We start from the raw sequence: 20,718 nt of genomic DNA, 5'->3' as shown, positions 1-20,718 counted from the left end.
GCACTTCATGGACAGGGTCATAGTGCTTACAAACTAGTGCTGCTGTCTGAAAAATCTTAACCCACATGGGTGCTCTCTTGACTTCCAATTCTGTGCCTAGGCAAGAGAAAAGTGCCTCTGTTAAATTCTTTCCTGAAATGTCCACCTAGTAGAACAGAGAGAGGACCCTTTAGTCAAAGGTGGCTCGATGTTTTCTTTTTCTACCTGTTTGGTTCTTAAGAGTAGCAAAGATTTGCCAAGAAGCTGCCAACTTTGTAGAAACTCAAGGAAACCATATTTTCATAGCCTAGTTATAAAGGCAGAAATGATTCTCCCCCCAGCTTGTGATATAGCCACATGGACACAGCAGTCATTTGGGCATTGTTGGTACAGGGTGACAATAATATACTGTCCACCTAACATATATCTATCTATATCTAATGTCTGTTTATTGAAAAGCAGACTTTCTCTTACATTAGTGGCACCATAAATTGGGAAGATCCCTTCATCTTATTTACATGTTGGGACGATCAGGGATGTTACAGACTTTGCCAACAGAAATAGCTGCGGTGCCGTAAGTTTCATATCAACTTTGTCTTCCTGCAGATCTCGGGAAGGAGGAGCGTTCAGGATTCTTTAGTTGTGATTCCTGCAATGCAGGGAGTCGGACTAGATGACCCTTTGGGTGCCTTCCAACTCTACATTTTTTTAATTTCATGACTGAACAGCACAGCTTGGCTGCTTTTCAGGCTGCTGGCCTCTGGATAAATATATAATTGAAGCAGAAGATGCTATGGCAGCTGAGATCTGTATTCTGCGTCCCTCCTGAACAGGAACGGTGGTGCTCAAGGGCATTCCTCACCCAGAAATTCAGCCTAGTGAACAGGGTTCCTTTTACTTTCTGCACTCTTTTTGCCTCCTGCTCCCCACTGATGACAGGTCTATCTCACTGTGAGGACAGCCCTGACTATCCCACAGTAGTGGGCAGCTGACAATACTGGAAGTAAGAAAGGTTCTGGGTGTCACTTAGTGTGGCCCATCCTATACATTACTCCAGCAACATGACACTTTCCGGTGGCTTTTGCCCCCATGCTATGACAATGTTCAAGCGGCCAGCTATGCACACACATGGACCACAAATGCAACTTTCCAACACACCAGCCCTTCCACTGCGATGAAAGGAGTAGACAAGAGCTTTATCCCCTTCAGACTTGCTTCATCCTTTCCGCTTGTGATCCAATGCTGGGTGAACGCATACAACAGTTTGCCGGGGGTGGGTAACATTTGGCCCTTCGAATGTTGGCCTTCTCGTTGTCCTTGCTCATTGGCCATGCTGGGACTGGTGGGAGCTGGAGACCTAGGTCCTCTAGCCCTGCTCTTTCTTAAATTGACTGGCAGTGGATCTCCAGGGTGTCAAACCGAAATCTTTCCCGGCCTTACCTGGAGACCCTGGGGATTGAGCTAGGACCACCCTGCATACAAAGCAGATGCCCTGCTACTGAGCCAAAGACCCTCCCCCATTTGGCAGGTGACCAGCTGTAATACAACCAACTATAGGTTGCTTTTGGAAATCAATCCGTCCCCTAATTTCAGTCTGAAACCTTCTCTTTGCGCTACCTGGAACGGGCCACACTTGTTTGTCTCGAACTGCCTCTATCGATGAGCACCACACCGCAGAAGTTCCAGCGCTGACGATCTTAACTTCAGCAATCCATTCATATGTATGGCAGACACTCTGTAACAAGTGTGTGCATGTGGGTCTTTTAAATGAGAACTGGGCCAGGCTCTTTCAGTGTGATCTGTGATCCGTCACCTGCTGTCAAAATGCAGGTGTTTGGGAGACGAAGGCATGAGCTCAAAACCCAAAGTATTTTATCTTTCACGCAGCAAGAAAGCCACTTCCAGTCAGCCGCCCATGATGAAGGTGTGCTGTCCAGCGTGAACACAGATGAAACTACTGCTCAGTTAATCAACCCGGTCACATTGCCAAAAAGGGAATTGAAGACAGAACACCTACATTGCCAAAGTGCTGGGCTATGACGTTCCAGTACGGGTTGGGATGGCAGGGAAGGATAAATCAAGAGTGCGATTTTGTTTCGACATGGTATGGGAATAAAAGCAGAATAAAGGCAAGAGCAGGCAGAGACAGCATGCAGAAGGGAAGAAAGGAAGGTCTTGAGATGCTAAGGACCAAATAAATTAAGAACAGCAGCAAAGAGTTTAAATCTGGGCACCTTAAAAAAAGGCAGGCAGGTGCAGGCAAGGCAGCAGGGGGCGAGCATGCGGGCCCAGAGGCAGTGGAAACGGAGGTCTGCAGAAAACTGGCTGGAAGCGTGCAGGGGGTGGGCGTTGGTTTTGGGCGCACAGGTAGGTGGGTGTTTTGCAAAGGGGTGCATGGCGAGGTTTCCAGCGTCAGCTGAGCAAGAGCACACTCCGGCCCCTCCCAGCAAGCATCTATTAGGGCTCTCCAGTAAATCCTTGACAGTGGGCAAAACCACAACGTGGACAAAATTTAAACTTGGGATGAAAGGATATGGCCTACTCACTGTGGATGCAGTTGAGGATGGAGAATGCAGTCCCTAAGGGCAAAAACTAAAGAAAGAGGCTAGACCTCAGGAAGGCCTTCAGAACAAGGGCTGACTTCTCTTGAACTCTGTGAAGATGCCAGGAAGTGTTCAGTCTCTCCACACCCCCCCCCCCAAAAAAAAAGATATCTGAACAATTGGCACATACCAACTCAACCCATCTATTGCTTATTTGTTTCTTGGTTGGTGGGGGTTTCCCTTCACACATTATGTTCTTTCCTAGGCGTATTTTCATGTACGCTTAATGAAACACAACACCTGGATAGGACAAGTGAGCACAGCATAATGGGGGAAATAGTTGTCAGAACAATGCTGTGCTTGCTGCTGTGTGTCCTCAGTGCTCTGCAGTGTTAACATGCAGGATTTGGCACTTATTTGCAGCAGCCTGGAGTTGGTTGCAGGACCAGGGTCACAACCCTGGACATATCAGCTAGAAGAAAAGCCCCACTAAACACAATGGGGCTTGCTTCCACTTAAACATCTACAGCAAGCATGGCTAACTAGTGACCCATTGGATTTCCCTGGACTCCAACTCCCACCATCCTTGGCTGGGGCTGATGGGAGTTGGAGTACAACAGATATGTGGAGGACTACAGGTTCCTTGCTCCTGATCTAAGAACAGGCATCCTCTCCCCTCTCTCTTTCAACAGCGACATCCTTCCATACCCGATATGCACTAGGGAATGCTGCTGCTTAGATCAGGGATGGGGAGACATGTGACCTTCCAGATGCTGTTGGACTCCACCTCCCATCATTCCTATCGGCCACAGTGGCTGCAGGGACTGATGGGAGCTGGAGTCCAACCACAATGTATCAGAATATGGGAAGGCACAAGTTCCCCCACCCTGTTTCCACATTGCCAATCTTAAGATTAGAGACAGAAGTGAGTGGCACTAAATATTATTTAAATAAGTTCTATTTTTAAAAAAATGAAAATACTATTATGTGGTATCTCTGCAGTCCTTTTCTCATAGGCACTTCATAGACCTTCCAAACTTGCCCTAAGGAAGCACATATTATTCCCATTCTGTAGAAGGCAGGCTGAGTCAGAGAAGGCAGCTAGCCTCAACGGCTCTCTCCTGAGTTCCTAGCTGAGGTCCGGTTATGAAGCAGTAATAGCATATGAGGCGCCTGCTGGGTCAGGCCCAAGGGGACCCCATCTAGTCCAGCATCCTGTTCTTACAGGGCCCACCAGGGGCCATCTTGTTAGATCCTCCGGACTTAGGGTAGAGCCAGGCTGAAATGAATAGATTCAAGTTAGCCATGCTCATCAATTTCAATGTGTCTACTCTGAGCAGAGCAGATATTGGATACAACCCATAATGTTACTGATGGGTTTCAATTGAACTACTTCAGTGTTTAGTCCCGATTAAAATCAGCAATCTACTTGCCAAGCTCCCTAACCAGAACTGAATGCAAGACTTTTAAACTGGTTTTGATTCACTATTTAGCTCTGATAACTGCTGTCTAGAGCAGGCATGCTGGGAATCTTTGGTCCTCCAGATGTTGCTGAAAGACAACACAATGCCTATCAGGCCCCCAGCAAGCACTGTCAGTAGCTAGGGATGATGGGAATTGTAGTTCAACAAAATCCAAAGGTTTCCCCACACCTGGTTTAGAAGCCCTGTGCTTAAGTGCGTTTGCCTGTGTGTGGTTGCAAAGAAAGCAGAACCATGGTGTTTTCTCAGCCTCGGTTTCTCATCTACAAAATGGGAACCAAGGCAGCTTGCCTTGCAAACCCCCTTTTAGAAACTATCAGCAACGGAGTCAGGATGGATGAGCAAAGATGGCACATAATGGCGGTCAGCTAGCCAAAGCAAATTGCTGTTGCCTCTACCAGAGGGCAACACGGACATGACGGAAGCTTTTTGGTTACGTCCTCCATTTAAATGAGACTCTGGTGGAACCTCCACATGGTGTAAGAGGAAGAGGAGGGATGGGTTAGTTTGATGCAGCAGGTGGCATGCTGGAGAGTTTTAGCAAGCAACTGGGTGATGATGTTGGGAGTCATGGAATGCACCCACTATTGGGGCAAGAGTTTTATTCCTCCCTCTGCAAATGATAGCTCCGTTTCAAGGGAGGGGAGCCTAACATGAGGAAGGGTTGTTGCTGTTGTTAAAAAAAAAAAGGGAGGGGAACCCACAAAAAAACCCTGGTGCAAACAGGGTGCTTAAAAAAAAAATCAGACCATTTGTTTCTCCTGTGCCCCTGCTCGCCCCGATGCTCTTGTTACCAGCAGCCAACACATTTAGGAATCTAAACAGAGAGAGAGAGAAAGAAAAGAGAGATTTCGTTAGATACACACAAGTTGGGAGAGGTTTGGGGGAAGGAGGTGTTCAAAAAGCAAAGACCCAGGGGCACTGTACCTTGAAGAGCTAAAGCAGAAATGGATTAAGAAAACAAAACAAATACATTATTATTATTATTATTGACTCCCCAGGGATCCTTTTTAGGAAGATTCTCATGAAGGCACAGACGTGCAGTCCTAACTCAGTTGATTATAAACTGGGCTTTATTTGCTGATGACATACTCTTATTTATTACAGAACCTCATATTATTATTCCAACACTGATGCAAATGATAGATCAGTGGTGGGGTAAAATAAATGGACGGGCGTAGCTGCAGGCAACGATCGCGCTATCTTTTGTCCTGGGTCACATCTACTAGCAACATTTACAGCGCTCTTCTACCACTTTAACAGCCATGGCTTTCCCCAAAGTATTCTGGGTGATTAAGAGTTGTAAAGAGACCCCTTACAGAGCTACAAGTCCCAGCACCCTTAGAAAACTACAATTCTCAGGTTTTCTTTGGAGGAAAGCCATGACTGTCCAAGTGATATGCGTGCTTTAAATATGGTATGGATGTGACCTTAGATTCCTCTTGATTTGCTGATTCTGGCACAATGCGTTACATCTGCAGAGGAGCCAGCCTCTCTGTGGGCAATTCTAAAAAGCCCTCTTGCACAATGAGTCAGATCATCGGTCCATCCAGTTCAGTGATGTCCGAAATGCTAGCTAGTAGCAACTCTAGTGTTCCAGGCAGGGGACATTTGTGACAAGAATCAGACTCTTAAACATCAACAGATCATTTTCTGGATGTATGAAATGAAGACCCACCCCCCAAATAAAATGACTGTCTTAAAGCAAGCACTGAAGGGAAAATTATTCTGAATTCAAGAAGGTGGCATGCACAAATAACTTTTTTTTTTTTTAAAAAAAGCAAGCAATCCATGGTTTCTGCACCAGCAGATAGAAGCAAATGGAGAACTCTTAAGGCAGATGAAAAGCAACTTTTAGATGGAAGCAACTGGTAACTGTCTATGAACAGCTTTATGGAAGAACAAGCAGTGATGTGATCTAGCGTCATGCCATGGTCTCAAGCAGCTATGGGCAAAGTAAACAAATTATTTCTGTGGCCAGATAACGTAAAGAAAATCTCACGAGTCTGAGAAAAAACAAGGTTCTTTTTCTTTTATTGCTGGAAATGATAGCGAAATAATTAAGAGAAGGAACTCAATAGAATAATGATAATTATAATAATAAAAAAACAGTTCTATATTTAACAAACCTCAGAAGGTGGACTTTCCTACAATGCTGATTCTGAAGCAGGAAGTATGGAAAAACACAGAAAAGAAGGAAAGAAACTTCAACATCATAAACAGGTTTTTTTTTAATCTGTTTAAGTTACATCATATACACACTATGGCTCATCTACTTAATGGCCCTTGTTGCTTCTTACACAATTGCCATTGAGTTGCTCTCAGGAACATCTAAAAAAATAATTTGGCAAACATGAAAATAATCACTTAAAAAAAATTATCCTAGATTTGAAAGTGCATCGGCGTCCTTTAAACAGTGGGAGAGTCTGACTTGTTGGGAAAATGCCTGCAAACTGTGATGGTTGTACTACAAGGTCTCTGGGCTTCTCCCTGGGAAGATTGATCTACATTCCAGGAGACCCAAAGCGGACGGCGTTTCCTTGAGAAAAAACCTGCCCCGGTCAGGATAATACCTTGGGCAAAGATGCATTTCCAAATCTGTGTCTGCCTTGCAACAATAATACTGTACAGCAGGTGAGTGGGTTTGCACAAGACATAATCTGCAAGCAGACTGAGGGACCCTTCCCCTGGGATGAAAGCAAACCCCCCACCCTTGCCCAAAAATGTTGAAGATGAGGCAATGCAACACTCTTCTCCAGCCAGTTCCACTTGCCTGCCTTATGGTGGGCTGGAAAAAAAGCCTCTTTGCAGTAGCTGGATCTCTTTTGCCCACTACCTGGCCATATAATGCTGCCCCACTGACAAGCAGATAGGGCTCAGACGGATGTCCCCTATTTAGGTCAGCAAGTGTAATACTTCTTGGTTATTATGGCAAGAGGCCCAGGTGTCCATTTGGTGGTTGTGGGTGGGTTACAGTATGGCACAATGATGCTTGATGCACGAGCACCTCTCTGGAGTTGACACGTGCTAGCAGTGAGTCATGGGGCAGGGTGCCCTCCGTGGCAAAACCGGAGAACTTCCCCAGCTGGCTTGAGTGTTGGAGACAGCACCTGTGTGCTGTTCCAGCACTTCTGATCTCCAACAGACAAGGCTGCAAGCATCCTCCAAAATAATACAAAAGGTCTGCTCCCTCCCACAAAAACCTGATCTTGCACTAAATTGCAAATACCCGTTTGTTTTCCATGTTTTGTTCTGCTTCCAGCTAGGAACAACAGAGGGTTTAAAATGCCTATGTGGGACACACAAATGCCCTACCTGCTGGAAATCTCTCCTGCTGCTGACTATTTCCTCTGCAGTCTTAAGGGCCAGAAGCTAACGTCTGATTTCAAAACAGTGGAAGCTGAGGTGGCAGAGGAAGCTGTTGCCTGGTGCCCATTTCTGCAGGTGCACAGAGCCAAACTTACGGGGATTGGTGTGCGTTCAGGATCTTTGCCTTCAGGGACCTTCTTCCATTTGGTGAGTGTGTGTGAGGAACCCAATGACAGGTGGAATGCCACATGCCATAGAAGATGTGGGGCACACATCCCTTTCACACAGAGCACCAGCAAGGCTTTCCAGGCCTTGCCACCCCCTCTACCGAAAAGACAGGTTGGCATTCTCTTACAAGCTGCAAGGGAAGATTGCTTAGCGCTGTGAGCAAGCTTGTCTTGCTGGGAGGCAGGAAATAGTCTTACCATTTGGGAACTGCTGTAAAAGCTTCTGAGAAACCCCATGATTTTCCACAGCAACACAAAAATAAAATAAAATAATAAAATAAAATAAAAACACACATCCGGGTCACCATGGTGTGCATTAAAGAAAGACACACATCTTTGTGTGTGTTGAACAATGAAAACAGCAACAACCCAGCGTTCAGACTTTATATTCACAATTCTGCTGCTAGGGCAGATCATTTTGCCATATCTCTGAGCTAAGTGCTCTTGTGGTGGGGTGAAAAGCAGCTCCCAGAGAAAGAGCCAGCGAAGCTCACAATTTTTCCTACCTTTGCTAGTGGTGGAGAAGGGAAGGGGTCCTGCCCCTTGCCCCATCCCACCACCCCTCTGTCTAGCAGCAGCAATCTGCTTCTGCATTTCTCCTAAGACACCATTCCCTTGCTTTCAAATGCATCCCCCGTGCTCACAAGGGCTAGAAACTGTGTCTCAAAAAAAGGAAAAAGTGAGATCCTCAGATGCTGCACACTTGAATGGCAGGATTGCAAGGTGAACAGAAGTTGTATGACCTTGAATCTAAGGCTTCTCTCCCCCCAAAGCAAAAAAAAATTAGACAAGAAAAAGGCTTAATAGGCCACATTTTGCTAGCTTAGATGAGAGCCTACAAGTTGTACGTCAATTGTGTCCAAGACGATACTATGAAATCAACAAACAAATGTCACTTTCCTACTTGCAGAAGATATGAACGGAAATATTCATTAAGGCCGCAACCCTAATCATGCCTACTAGGGAGTAAGCCCCAATAAACAGACAATGATGCGTACTCTCAAGTAGAAGTGCAAGGGACTGTCTGCTATAATTAGTCGTGCATTCTGTGCCTTGAGGGAGCGAAACTCTGAGCAATTTCAACTCTTGTGTCAGGAAAGGAAAGTTTTGAGGGGGGGCATATCCCACCATTATCACCCATACTTTTTTTCTCTCTCCCCCCCCCCTCTCTCCCTGTGACACCCTCTCATCTGACCAAGCTTTCATAGTTCTTGGAGAAGCACGTCTGCTCCTTTCGGAATAGGGAGTAATGCACTTTCCTGGTGCAAAAAGGCTTTCGTCACAGCAGCGGAGGAAAAGCGCCCGCGGCAGCCCCTGTGGAAGCAAAGAAAGCGACCCAGGCAGGCGAGCTAAATGTAAGTCATTGCACCTTTGGCATTCTTTTCCAAAAAGACTTCGACGTAGGAGGTTGGGACGTAACCTTCCTCGTCCTCGTTCCTCCGGATCCGCGTCCAGCCATCGCCTTTGTCCTCCTCGATGACGAATAGCGTTTCTCCTTCAGAGACTGAGATCGTCCCTTCGTTCTGACCTGAGAGACAGGGGATAAAAAAAACAAAGCAAAACCCCTGACAGATTAGGACTAGTGTTTCCCGCGGATTTCTCTCTCTCTCTCTCTCTCTCTCTCTCTCTCTCTCTCTCTCTCTCTCTCTCTTCTTTAAAACGATAAAAGCACCCACAACATTTATTTATTTATCTACTATCTATTTCAATTCTATCCCACCTTTCCTTCCAAGGAGCTCAAGATGGCAAATGTGGTCCCCTCCCTCCTCATTTAATCCCCAAAACAGCCCTGTGGGGCAGTGACTCACCCAAGGTCATCCAGCAAGCTTCATGGCCGAGTGGGGTTTTGAACCCTGGTCTCCTAATCCAACACTCTAACCACTACACCACACTTCCTATGAAGCATCTGGAAGCCTTTTTGCAATGGCACATGTGTGACTTGGGGGCTGCTGTGTATGCGCCAAAGATCCTCAAATATAAAGGTATGGGTGGTGGTCCCTGGGTTCCCCCTCACGTCTGTTTGCACGTGCCATGGTGCGACCCCTTGGCCACATTCTGGAACTGCACCTGGCCACAGTGGGACCCCTTGGCCACAAACTGCACCTGGCCCTGAGGGATCTGGGACGTACCTTCAAAGGTATACAGAGCTTTGCACGTCCCGATCGTGGGAAGCGGTTCCTCATCGTCAAACTCATCGTCAAACTCTGGTGCCGGCACTTTCACCTCACTTTCCTGGCTCGGCTCCTCTGTGTAACTGCCATCTGGACTGCTCAACACAGGAAAAGAAACACAGCAACTATAGCGACAGGCTTAGAGGGCCAGGAAGGGAGGGAGGGAGGAGGCGACGCTGGTCTGCCAGCATCATTATATAGCAGTCTTGGAAGTTGCCTTACACCAAGAAGGACGGCACAGGCCCATCCATCTCAGCATTGTTTGACACTGACTAGCAATGGCTCTTCAGATTTCAGCCCAAAGTAATCCCCGGCCGTATCTGAAGATGCCAGGGACTGAACCTGGAACCTTCTGCATGCAAAGCAGTTGCACTACCGCTGAGCTACAGCGAGGCAAGATTCTAGTCCTCATAGTTCAGAATAAAAGGTTGAGTTGTACTGGAAGCTGCCTTGCACTTAGTGAGACTATTGATCCATCTGGCTCAGTGCTGCCTAACACTGATTGGCAGCAGTTCGCCATGGCTTCAGGAAAGAGTCTCTCCCCTGTTCTTCCAGGGGATCCTTCTAGGATCGATGCTTCCAGGATCTTCCACATGCAAGGCTGCCGCCCTGTCACGTGTATGATCAACCTTTCCTAAATCGTATTTTGCAGGTACATCATTTAGCAGAGCAGATAAAAGCAACACAGAAAACGTAATTCGCCAGGGAAAATCACTTGCAAAAAAACACATATACTGGTTGAAACGGCATGCAACAATATGATTTATTAAGAAAAATCCCCAAGAAAATACCGATTCAATTTACGAAAAGCTTTTTTTTTTCTTTTAAAAAAAAGAATGCAGAAATTGTTGCAGAATGAATAACTTGGGAGGGCCGGTAATGACAGATTTATTTGTCCACCCATCCCTCATATAAAGATTGGCCAAGAAGCTCTAGTACTCTGCTGCTGCTTTCCCATCTAGAGCCAGAGGGGGGAGCTGTGTAGTAAGAACCAGCATTGGCTGAAGCAGCAGTAGCAGAAGCCAGAGAGGGAAGGGAATTGTCTTGCTTGGGCAACAGATTCAGGGCAGGGTGTATGGGGGGGAGAAAAGAGGCCCAGAGTTCTCCTCCAAGGGCCACTAGCTGCTGGGAAGTTTTCCTGGGAGCTGTGAGAGTGAGCTGCTGTGCTCAGGATCATGTCTGCTTGATAACTGGTGGAAGTGCAGTTGTTGAAGCTGGCTTGATGCCGTGAACATGATACACATGAGTTAAGGTACACACAGGGCTACTGTGTCCTACCAACCCATAAGAATATAAGGAGCGCCTGCTGGATCAGACCACTGGCCTATCTTGCCAAGCACCCTGTTCTCACAGCAGCTGCTGACCAGGTGCCTGTAGGAAACCAGCAAGCAGGATTTGAGCACAAGAGCAGCAATCTCCCCTCCTGGGGTTCCAGCACCTGGTATCTGGAAGCAGGGGAGGCAGAACAGCAGAAGAGCCGGGCTACACCAGGCCAGTGGCCCACCGAATCCAGCATCCTATTCTCACAGTGGCCAGCCAGATGACACAAAGGGAAACCCAGAACCCGAGCGCAGGAGGACTCTTCCTTCCTATGCCTTCCAACAACTGGTATTCAGAAGCATCACTGGCTCCAACTGAGGAGGCAGAGCATAGCCATTAGGGCTAGCTGCCATTCTCCTCCAATAGGCTCTCTTACCCCTACTCTGGGATGCCTAATTTGTGCATGGGAAATGGAGGGGCAGAAAGGAGGGGTGGTATGTTTTTCCATAGTGAACTGGCATGGCTGGTTCATACCATCAGCTCAGTTTAGTGGTCTAGCTAGCCTAGTGGCCATTGGCTCTCTAAATGGACAGGCAGAGCCTCTACCCCAGTCTAGCTGTGTGGGAAATGGCAGAAACCGCACCTGGATTCTCCCTGCACATAAAAGCAAGCAATTGTTCATGAGATGAGTGTTTAGGTGTCTTTTGAGATTCGAGGGATGCGAGGGTAGTGTAGGTACGAATTCTTAGCACAGAAGTAACCTGAGAGGGTCTCGAGCAAAAATGGCAGCCCAAGGTTGCTGAACGGACACCGTGTAATACAGATACTGTACCTCTCGCGATCCTGGGCGCAGTTGTTGACAGTCAAGGTGTTCTGAGGCTCATACATCCCGCTTTGGCGGCGTGCTGGCTCAGTACGTGCAGGCAACCGGCCTTCTACCTCAGCTAGCCAGCCCTGTGGTGGGAAAGGAGTGAAACTAAATCTCAGTCCACAATGGGTTGGGGCCAGCTTATCCTACATAATCCTGACACTCAGTTAAGGGTAAAATGTAAGTAATATAGCTGCTTTATAAGGTAAGAAAAGAACATCGTGGGTGGATGGGAAGTCAATGGAGGTAAGAGATTTGTTCTGGCGGTTGTTTAAAAGAATTTGTAGAATTTGAAAAGTTAATATAAAAAATGTTTTGTTTTGTTTTTTAAAGAAAGCCTGATAGTTAAGATCTCCTTCTAACAGGGCAGGTCAGAGATTGAAGGGGGAAGTGGCCTTGTTGATGGTAGCATCTAGGCTGGATTCTGACCTCACTCATGGGCCAGGTGGGTGGGACTGACAGCAAGCACTGCTTTGCTATTTGCAAGAGCAGTTTGGACACTTGTGAATGGACATTTTCCTTATGCAGACACCCCAAAGCTTTCCATTTGCAAATGCCTGTCTACAGGTGCAGTTTGAATCCAAGCACCAACTAGAAACAGGCAGCTTCAAACAGGCTTACTGACAGTGAACTGTTCCTAATAACACAGGAACAAAGCAAACTGCCTTAGACCACTTGTGCTTCTAGATCACTACTGTCCACATTGACTCTCCAGACAGATGCTCTAGCCACTGAGCTAGGGCCCTCTCTCCAGGGGAAATCCCTCTTCTTGGATCATGGTTCCCCACTGGGAATGGGAATGCAAGGGGTGGAAGAATGCAAGTCCCTAATGAGGCATTCCATTATGAGAGAGGAGGATGCCTCTTCTTGGATCAGGGGTCTGGTCGCCCCTATACATTTGTTGGACCCCATCTCTCATCAGCCCCTGCAGCCAGCATGCCCAATGGTCCAGGGATGATGAGAGATGTAGTTCAGCAACATCCCGGGGTCACAGGTTTTCCCTTCACTGTCCTAAAGTATCATTGTTCCCTTTGTCTTCAAATTAAAAGCTGTTTCCCATACCTCAAATTTCTGGGCTTCCAGACGCAGCTTCTCCAGGTTTTGGGCCAGCTCGGCCAGCTTGAGATCCACACTGGCTGCGTCTCCCATCTGCGGGTTCTTGATGTAGACGTCTTTCATTTTCGTTAAGGCATCTCTGCAAGGAACAAGGAAAGCATATCAGGGACTGGGAGGCTAGAGTGCGCCCCGCCCCTCAAAAAACAAAAATTTAAAGAGCATATCTGCATGAAAGCCAGGGTGATGTGGCGATTAAGAGTGTGTCAGACTAGGACCTAGAAGACCAGGGTTCAAATTCTCTGCCCACTTGGCCATGAAGCTCACTGGGTGACCTTAGGTCATAGTTACTGCCTCTCAGCCTAGCCCACCTCACAGGGTTGTTGTGGGGATTAAATGAGGAGGGAGAGAATCATGTAGGCCACCTTGAACTCCTTGGAGAAAAAGGTGGGATGGAACTGCAATAAAAATAGCATGTAAGTAAATAATTAAATTGCACACTCCCCCACTACCAAAAGCTGGGATCATGAGGTGTTGCGAGATCCAGTCTGCTCAAGATATGCCCCCAAAGATACATCTTCACTAGCAGGTAGTTTCCTATCCTATATTCCTCTTCACAACAGGTGCTCTGATCACTGAATTATGGCCCTTTCTCTTAAAAATATAGATGCTAGTCCTCATGGGTTCTGAATAAAAGGCTCAAAGAAACAGGAACACAGGAAGCTGACTTATACCGATTCAGGTAGGTAGCTGTGTTGGTCTGACGCAGTCTAAATATATATAAAAAATAAAAAAATTGTCCAGTAGCACCTTAGAGACCAACTAAGTTTGTTCTGGGTATAAGCTTTCATGTGCATGGTGTATGTGGATGGTGCATGGTGTACATGGTATCTGAAGAAGTGTGCATGCACACAAAAGCTTATACCAAGAACAAACTTAGTTGTTCTCTAAGGTGCTACTGGACAATTGTTTAATTTTTTTATATATTTCAACTTATACCATTGGTGGTCTATCTAGCTTAGCATTGTCTACACTGACTGGTAGCTGAGGCTCTCCAAGTTTTCATGAAGGGGACATTCCCGGGCATACCTGGAGATGCCGCTGGAGATTTAACCCAGGATCTTCCGAATGCAAAGCAGAATCAGAGATGCATTTGGCTGGTCCCTTTCCTTCAACAACCTAGTGAGGTAGCTTAGGGCAAATGATAGCGACTGGCCTGGCTTTCTGGCACCTTTCTGAAATCTCCCAGGTGCTCGGGGGCAGAAATCCTGCTTGCACATTTCTACAGAGTGTGTGCTAGTGACCAGGGTGCAGGATGGGCATCTGAAGAAGGGAAGTTCCTGGAACAGAAGACCAAGCTGCCCAGACAGCCACGGCCCTGCCAGATGCTTCTTGCTTGCCAAGTGAACCACTCCAGGGCTGAAACTGTTTTATTCCCCTGCTCTGGGGTCCAAGAAATGGGAGATTCAAGGACAGTCCTCTGCACTTTGTCCTGGGACCTCCTGATTGTAAACCAAGTGCCACTGAGCCACAAGTTCTTCTTTCCGTGTTCCTGCCAAACATACCTTTGATCCATTTCCTTTTGGATGTCCCTGTTCAGCTCGTCCACCTTTTGCTGCAGCTTCTTTCTTCTTTGCTCAGGGGGCAGATTGCTGAAGTCCTCTGGTCCGCCACCCTAGACATGCCAGAGTAGCGGTCAAAGAGGAGGGAGCAAGGTGGGGTGGGGGGAGAGGGAGAAAGAGAGGTCTGTAAATTTCGGCCCATCAAGGAATATCCCAGTTTTTGGAGACCCAGAGGGTCCTCACTAGTCTAAGGGGTGAAGGACGGCCCCTTGCAAGGGTTTCGTCAAGGATGGAAGTGATCAGGCACGTTCTTGCTATAGCCTAGCCTGAAATTGATTTAAATGGTGGTTCTGTTTAGGGCAAGAAAACAGAAACCCTCTCATGATGAGGCGCTGCTCTAGTTTGGCATCAGAACAACAGCCCACTTAGCCCTGCCACTGGCTGGAGGCAGACAATTGTTGTTGTTTCTTTCAGAGAATGAAGGCGGTGTGACAGGGGCATTGTTCCCCATGGTGCACGCGAAGGGTGAGGAATCTCTGGTGCGTGGGCCGAATCTCTGGCCCTATGGTCGTCTCCAACTGGCCCACGGGACTCCTTGCAGGCCGTGCCTCTCACTGCCCCTGTGCCACCCCATTCTCCAGTCCTTCTGCTGGACTGGAGCAGGCCCCTGACCTGTAGGAATGCCTCTTGGAGGGGTGTGAGGGGGGGTGATAACACCTCTTGATTTTACATACTTGCTTTTGCCTTCCTCAGCCTGGCAGCCTCTGGATGTTTTGGATTATAACTCCCAGTTCGTTTGGATGTACTTTTATTTAGCTGTAAATAATCCACCAGCTCCTTTTCGACTAATTTGCCTGTCTATCCAGAGATAATCCAGGACAATATAGTTTTAAAAGATTTTTGTTCCTTCTTTTTTGGGAGGGTGCGTATGGAGACACTAGGGGATTCCCCTGAGCCACCTGAAGGCCTGTTTTGGCTCCCGTCCTGTCATCCCTCACCACTTGAGTTTGCTATTAAAAGGACAGAGAGAAAGAAAATAATAATACTAGAGAGAGTAATCTGGAGAGACTAATCAGCTTCTTGAGAGGCAATCAGCAGTGGGTGCCTCTTCTGAGGTGATGCCATCGATAGCAGACACATGGACCAGGGAAGCATGCTTTGCATCAGAACTATTGGTTCACATCCTATTTTAGTTCTACTCAGAGTAAACCCACTGAAATTAATAAACACGGCAAACTCGGCTCCATTCATTTTAGTGGGTCTGCTCTAAGTAATGCATAGCTGGCAATACTCCATCAGTTTCATTCATAAGCAAATTTAATTGCTTAATTGCTTAATCATACCAGTTTCAGTTGAGACAAATTTATTGGCAACTAAAGCTCATGGGATTAATCCACTAAGATGCCTTTATTCCAGTTAATATTATTAAATGACCAGACTCTGGCCAAGCTGAAAAGGTCGTGAACAAGGTTAAAACCAGGGCATAAAATCCAATGAACAACCTCATAAATAGTATGAAGATCAAAACCTTTGTATTCCCCAAGCTTATGGGTTCTCCAGCACTGTATCTTGAAGCAAACCCCACCCTTTGTTATCTGATTCAGGATTTCAGATTAATATCTGTAAGAAACTTCATTCCACTATCACTACTAGTTTTGAAATTAAATGGAGTTAACATTTTTAGTTGGGATCGATGGGGGTTTGATTACAAGGCGTTAGTTGTTCTGAGGTACAATTGTGTAAAGGCTGAAAAACGTAGTTTGCCACTGACCAATGAATATCAACACCCAGACACGGAAATGCTTTGTGGCCAGTCACTGGAATTATCAGAGCAGTGGTTGAAGCTGATCTCAGTGAAGAACAGACAAGGATCCCAAAAAATTCAGTATCAGGGCTGGCTGACCATTCCCCACACAATGGCCTGGGGGCTAGAAATACACGCTGGGATCAGGATCCATATGTGCTGCGTGTTCCTGAATCTAGACCAGTGGTTCCCGAGGTGTGCAGTACTGCCCCTGGTTGGGGGAACAGTGGGATTATCTAGGGAACGTGAAGAGGCAAAGGGGCAGAAAGGGCAGCTGGAGCTGGTGATTTAAGACTCCTGCTAAGCAACTTGCAACCAGACATTGGGAAACTGGTATCACTTCATCAAGCCCACCCATCGTGTTAAGAATTTACTGAAAAGTGAAATACCTTAATTAAATAAGTGTTGTACCTAAGACCCTTGCTAAATGATTATCAGACTTTGAAAAGCTGGTATCATTGAAAAAAGTTCATCTGCTGTGTTGAATTAATTAAACCAAACAGTTTTAACTGGATTTTGAATAAATGTGCAATTAATTATTATTGTATGTTGTGCCAACCACTATTCTGAAGAATGCTTTTTATAGGGTAGGGGGCATGGGAATGAGGGCATGGAACCAAAGGAGGAGGGATGAAAAAGTTTGGGAGCCATTGATCTAGACTTTCCACCTTAGGATCTTTGTGGCTTGACATAGAAAGTGTGAGATCTCTCTCTTTCGCACACACACACACGCACACGCACACACACACACACACACACACACACAAACACTACACCATTTGAATTATCTGGGTTCTTGTCTGTAATTTACTGAACCACCAACACTTTCTTTTTTTTACTTTGACTGATACCAAATATCTTTGCAACCAAGGATAAATGAATATTTCATGCATTATATCAGATGCAGCAACAGATCAAAGCAGGAATCATCTTTACTTCATTTGATTTTATCATAGATAAATAATTATAATGCTATGTGATTGCTTGTTACACTGAAAATCATTCTATTTTGATAACCCAATGAAAAGTATTTTTTTAAAAAAAATCCTACTACATTTTTACAACCTCAGATTGCATTTTTTAAAACCGCACACCTAATAATTAAAGTACTAAACTACTAAAATTAAAGAGTTATTATTTTTTAGCAGCTCAGTATAAGCATTAAAACCGGATCACCTCCATTAGATTCCAGACCTGCATATTCAGAGTTATCTGATAAAATATCAAAGCAAAACAACAACAAAAAACACACACACAGAAAAGAGACAACAGAAAATCTGAATTAATTTCAGGGGCGCTTGCTCAAGATGGGCTGCAACTGATGCGGACAAAAAATTGTGATTGCAAAACACAGACGCGAAAGAACATTTGCTGCGGTTGTGCTTACCAGCTTGAGAGAAAGCTTCATGTAAGAACGGAGAAGTAGAGGAGGAGAAAGAGAAAGAGGGGGAAAAAACACAAAGGTATATCAGAAGGAGTGGAACTTCGACCTGTTCCAACGTTATAATCAAATGATGCACGTCTATACACACAGTCACACACACTTCTCACACGGCTTGTGAAAATGGGACACTGCGTTTGTCGCACATCTGTGCAAAAGTTCACGAGAGCTGGGTAAGAAACGTTACCAACGGCCTGCTGTTTTGTCTGCAGGCTCGGATAAGTAATTTTTATTTTTTATTTTTTAAGTGCTTGACTTTTGGCTGTGCACAGTGAAAAAGTGACTACATATTGCTTTTAGCTGTTTTGCTGAGAACAAGGGAAACGTCTATTGCCCGTTTCTAAAAGTGATTGCCTCTTACTCTGGAGCGGATTGCTAAGCAATTCCTGCATTGGAGAGTTGGACTAGATGACACTTGAGGTCCCTTCCAATTCTATGATTCTAAATGCATTATCAGAGGGTGGAGTGGGAGCACAGAGAAGTGTCTCAAGTAAGGATGGACAAATTGGTGAATTTTAGGATATCTTTGTTTCTCATTTTTCCAAACTTAAGTTCAATGCTCCACAATTCTAGACCCGTTTGCAATTTTAAAAAAATGTCCTCAAGAAAATTAGTCTGCAAATTTCTCCTAATATATGGTTTTGGGAAAGCAAACTCCCCTAATATACACCTTTTCAAAGGGCAGCTCTTCCTAACATGATGCATTTTTTAATGTTTCTGCTTCTTTAGTTATTAGTGGAGGGCCGTAGTTCAGTGGAAGAGCAGCTGCCTGGCGTGCAGAAGGTCCCAGGTTTAATTTCTGGAACTTGCAGGTAGACAGATCAATGGTCTGGCTCTGGGTAAGGCAGCTTCCTATGTTCCTGTGTAAATCAGCCCTTAATTCAGAACGACGAGGACTAGAATCGTGTTTCCTTTTAGGTGAACCACTGTTGTGCATGCTTTGCATGTAGAAGGTCCCAGATTCAATCCCTTGACACCTGCAGTTAAAAGGATCAGCTAGGATAGAAACCTGCCTTAAACTTGGTCAGACCATCGGTCCATTTAGCTCAATATTGTCTACACTGACCAGTAGTGACTCCCTTGGTTTTCAGACAGGAGCCTCTCCAAGATTTACCTGGAGATGCTGGGGACTGAACCTAGGACCTTCTGCATGCAAAGCATGTACTCTACCACTGCACAACAGTGGCTCCCCTAAAACGAAGTAAGATTCTAGTCCTCACCGAGCTACAGCCCTGTCCCTCAAAACTATAGAAGCATGGGCAGGCTTAGAGAGAGGACAAATCCACCAGCCCAGGAATTAGAACCTGTGTGGATCATGAAAGGGCCATCAAATTGATTCGAAACACACAAAAGAACCAATCCCACCCCCCCGAAATCATGGGGAGGCAATGCCATTTTGATGGGCCTGTGCTGCAAACAATCCAGGGCCCTCTTTGCAGAAGCAGGGAGTGTCACAATCCCAACCCACCTGCTTGCTTCCTCCCTCTACTCCACCCCTGCCCCATAAAATTTTGGCAGACCTTTTAACACCCCACCCACCCAGCCAGAATGCTAGCATCCCTGTGAACTTCAGCAGAGCCACATATGACACAAGTCGAGAGGATTTTGTACATATTTTACAGACGGCAGTGGCGGTAACGAGAGAGGGGAGAAAACCGGCTTGCCTACAAAAAAAGCAGTCTACGTCAGATATAAGGCACAGGGATGCCAACGTTACGTGCGCCAACGGAAGAACGAGTTTCTAGAGGCAAGACTACCACAAGGCCAGACAATGGCCAGCCAACCAAACACTATCTATCATTTTGCTGTAAATCCAGCAAATGGGAAGCCACACAGCACAGAGCATGCCTATAGCTTTTTAAGGGACGGGAGGGATCAAGGTGAGGAGCTTTTTGACTGGGTCTGTTTCTAGATACTACAGCAACCAAGCGCCTAATGGAAAGCTCACCCAAGCCTTGTCAAATGGCCACAGATGCAGCATGATTCGCTAACTGGTGAAAACATGCGCGCCCCCCCCCAATGGGCAGCGAGGTAAACATATTAAGCCTCAAATGACTCAGGGGGATGTTTTTTGTTTTCTGATTTTCTGAATCTATGGCACGTTTTAAAAACCAAAACTAGATTGCATAGAGCTTTTAAATGTTCCCCACACATTATTTTGTTGTAAATCTTTATGTTAACTCTGAAAGGGAATGGAGAATGATTATGCCCATATTGCAGATGGGAAAATTGATGCTAAAGAGAGAGCGAGAGCACGGCTTGCAAGTTTTAATCTGTTTCTAGTCTACTGTTATTTTAACTTTTCGAAAGACTTAAAATCATGGTTGTCAATTTTTATTAGTGATAATTTTATTGTTTTATCCTTTTTTTGTAAACCGCTGAAGTTTTTTTAAGAAAACTACAACAATCAAGCGGTATATAGATTTTATGAAATAAAGAAATAATAAGCTCTCCGTGAGATTTGACCAAGGGGACTTTCAGATTTGGAAGTTGGTCTCTTAGCTGTTATGATTCACCAATTCCCAGGTCAAAAACAAAACTGTCTACATGTCAGGGCTCAATACTGTATAGACCAGTGTTCTTTGAACTGAGGCTCCTAGTTGTTGGACTCTTATCTCCCATCATCCCTAGCCATTGGGCTAAGGTAGCGGTGGACGATGGAAGTTGTAGTCTTACAACTTCTGGGAGCCCAAGTTCAAAGGACACTGATGTAGACAGAGCAGTGACTACTGAAATATATTGCAGAACGTTGTGATTCCTTGAAAGATCAACAGGAACCCACTGCTTAGACCAGAGGTGAAGAATCTAGGACCCTTCAGATGTTGGACTACAACTTCCATCATCCCTAACCATTGGTCACAGTGACTGGAGCTGCAGGGAGTTGGAGTCCAACAACATCTGGAATAGAATAGAGAACATAATACTGGATCTTCAGAGTTCTGGGTTCAGATCACCAGCCAGTCTAGACTCTCGCCCTGAGGCAAAAAAGCTACTAACTCCTTGTTTCAGGTGATCCCGTT

The 20,718-nt window shown here is 45.8% G+C and overlaps 1 protein-coding gene across 14 annotated transcripts in view; it reads right to left on the bottom strand.

The window, feature by feature from the left end:
- Positions 1-871: 871 nt before the first annotated feature.
- Positions 872-20,718, bottom strand: part of FNBP1 (formin binding protein 1) — a 128,586-nt gene continuing 108,739 nt past the window's right edge. For 4 of the 14 annotated variants that reach the window (XM_079961313.1, XM_079961321.1, XM_079961319.1 and 1 more), the window contains 7 exons: positions 17,645-17,659; positions 17,434-17,469; positions 14,457-14,566; positions 12,901-13,033; positions 11,803-11,924; positions 9,669-9,808; positions 6,290-9,067 (listed from right to left, as the gene is read on the bottom strand). In XM_079961313.1, the coding sequence (XP_079817439.1) occupies positions 8,889-9,067; positions 9,669-9,808; positions 11,803-11,924; positions 12,901-13,033; positions 14,457-14,566; positions 17,434-17,469; positions 17,645-17,659 (735 nt within the window). In that variant the 3' untranslated portion in view covers positions 6,290-8,888. Of the gene's footprint in view, positions 4,821-6,132; positions 6,165-6,289; positions 9,068-9,668; positions 9,809-11,802; positions 11,925-12,900; positions 13,034-14,456; positions 14,567-17,433; positions 17,470-17,644; positions 17,660-20,718 lie in introns of those variants that run through there. The other 10 variants (XM_079961320.1, XM_079961322.1, XM_079961315.1 and 7 more) reach the window with 6 other exon arrangements.

The sequence above is a fragment of the Podarcis cretensis genome (genome assembly GCF_951804945.1).
Source record: "Podarcis cretensis genome assembly, chromosome: Z".
Taxonomy (NCBI): Eukaryota; Metazoa; Chordata; class Lepidosauria; order Squamata; family Lacertidae; genus Podarcis; species Podarcis cretensis.
The sequence above is the reverse complement of the archived record's forward strand: the minus strand, read 5'-3'. Positions and strand labels throughout refer to the sequence as shown.